Source organism: Humulus lupulus, chromosome X (assembly GCF_963169125.1).
Source record: "Humulus lupulus chromosome X, drHumLupu1.1, whole genome shotgun sequence".
In the NCBI taxonomy this organism is placed as follows: domain Eukaryota; kingdom Viridiplantae; phylum Streptophyta; class Magnoliopsida; order Rosales; family Cannabaceae; genus Humulus; species Humulus lupulus.
The window spans coordinates 194,975,161-194,976,922 of record NC_084802.1 but is presented as its reverse complement, the minus strand read 5'-3'; the positions used below and the strand labels follow the sequence as shown (position 1 = coordinate 194,976,922).

Here is a 1,762-nt window from a genome sequence, read left to right as displayed (position 1 = left end):
TTAAAGTTACAACTTATGATGAATCATCGACGACTTAAGCTAATCATATATGTTTTAACTTTTAGTTAAAGTAAAATATTTTATCATTTGAATTACTTTTAATAATACTACTAAATTAAGGACGACACTCCGCATACCTAAATTCACACACACACGCACACTATATTAATTCCAGCTGTGATTTCTCGGAATAATGTATGCGAAGTTTAGAGCCTTAGCACTGTTATGTAATATATGTTAATACCAACAAAAAACTAATACTAGAAGCAATTAATCAATATTCACGTTACTCGGAATGTACATTTGCATACGTTTTCTACAGAAATATAAAGGGGACACACTTTGGACAAGACAACACACACAAATATCTTCAACCATAATTAATATATAGTAGTATATATAATAAAAGGTGTGCTATCGTAGTACTAGCTAGTACGTGAAATTTAAGTGAAAGCAAGGAAAGATATTAGTACGTGAAAAATTCATGCAAAATATATGAACAAGTTTCGTGGCGATCGATTCCATCACGCGCGGGGTTGTGAATTAATGGGAGGGGGCTACCCTAGCCACGTGGAACTGTGACACGTAGGTGTTGGGAGCGTCTTCAGATGCCGGTGGTTCGTTCAGAAATGCCCAATTACTTTTAGTCCACCTGCATCCATATCCAAAGAATAATATTACATACAAAAATCACACACACATATATGTATATATAATTATTGATAACTATATAATCATTCCATGTAATATGAATTAGATAGTTAAATTAATTTACCAGCCATGTTTCTTGATGATATTTTCAATGCTTGTCTGATCACTATCCACGTCCACCTTTAGGTTGTCTAGAGACACAGATCTTGATCTCACCTGATGATGAAACTCTTTTCCAGAGTCGTCTTCCTCAAATTTTTCAATTTTCTGTTACAACGTATAACATGATAAATATAATCAGTAACAACATTAATATTCATTTATTAATTAAAAAGATGAAAGAAAAGGTATATATATATATATGTATAGACTAATAATTAATTAAGGTAGGTAGGTACGTAATTAAATATTCATGCTAAAAATTAATACCTGGTGTTGTTTCGCGTCTGAGAGGTCTTTAAGATGTTCTTCCACTGTTTTATTCTTTGTTCTCCAAAAAGCTTCAATATCCTCTTTAGTGAGTGACCGATTCCTATTTCGCTTATTTGTACCTGATCAGGAAACGCAAAGAAAGAAAGAAAGAAAAAAACATACTAATTAGAGCGAATAATAAATGGAACTTCAATTATAACAAAATATTATCTAGCTGGGTAGGTACCTGATTTAGAAGCGAAAACGGGTGAGTCCCAACCTGACATTAGTGAACCCATTTGATCAAATATTCGAGAAGTAGTTGATGAGAAAACTGTATATATTCTTCTTCCAAACTCGTTTAGTATGAGAAACTATTTTGTAGTATGTAATAATATAATAATAGTAGTGGAGCTCTTTTATATATATAGTATAGGGTATGTGGGTATGTGCAGTGTTTTGATCTTGATCTTATCCCTGATAATGCATGGGCTTATCATTAGGCCTGGTCCATTTCTACAATACCAGCCCACAGTTTTGGCGGCACCGGCGGTTCTAGAGTTTGTGTGATATTTTCTTTAATGAATGGTGGGACCTAGTTGGTGATGATAGATACGTACTATGTTAAGCAAAACGATAAAAATTACTATTTATATCTTGTTAATAAGATATTATATATTTATTATACGTGGGAACCTCA

At 32.7% G+C, this 1,762-nt stretch overlaps 1 protein-coding gene across 2 annotated transcripts; it reads right to left on the bottom strand.

Annotated features, from left to right (window-relative positions):
* Positions 1-255: 255 nt before the first annotated feature.
* On the bottom strand, positions 256-1,464 carry LOC133804864 (uncharacterized). 2 transcript variants are annotated; one of them, XM_062242981.1, is made up of 5 exons: positions 1,310-1,464; positions 1,081-1,202; positions 776-918; positions 544-652; positions 256-500 (listed from the first exon to the last, which is right to left on the bottom strand). In XM_062242981.1, exons 1-4 carry the CDS (start codon positions 1,359-1,361, stop codon positions 544-546), a joined length of 426 nt encoding a protein of 141 aa, XP_062098965.1. In that variant the 5' UTR covers positions 1,362-1,464; the 3' UTR covers positions 256-500. The 2 variants fall into 2 exon arrangements, with proteins under 2 accessions (XP_062098965.1, XP_062098964.1); XM_062242980.1 differs by having other exon boundaries at positions 256-652.
* Positions 1,465-1,762: the final 298 nt, after the last annotated feature.

Excerpts from the sequence above, each read along its gene's own strand:
- LOC133804864 (XM_062242980.1), bottom strand. The coding sequence starts at position 1,361 with ATGGGTTCACTAATGTCAGGTTGGGACTCACCCGTTTTCGCTTCTAAA. Across the intron at positions 919-1,080 it reads CAGACGCGAAACAACACCAG|AAAATTGAAAAATTTGAGGA; the intron begins GTATTAATTTTT and ends ACGTTGTAACAG. Across the intron at positions 653-775 it reads ATCATCAAGAAACATGGCTG|GTGGACTAAAAGTAATTGGG; the intron begins GTAAATTAATTT and ends ATATGGATGCAG.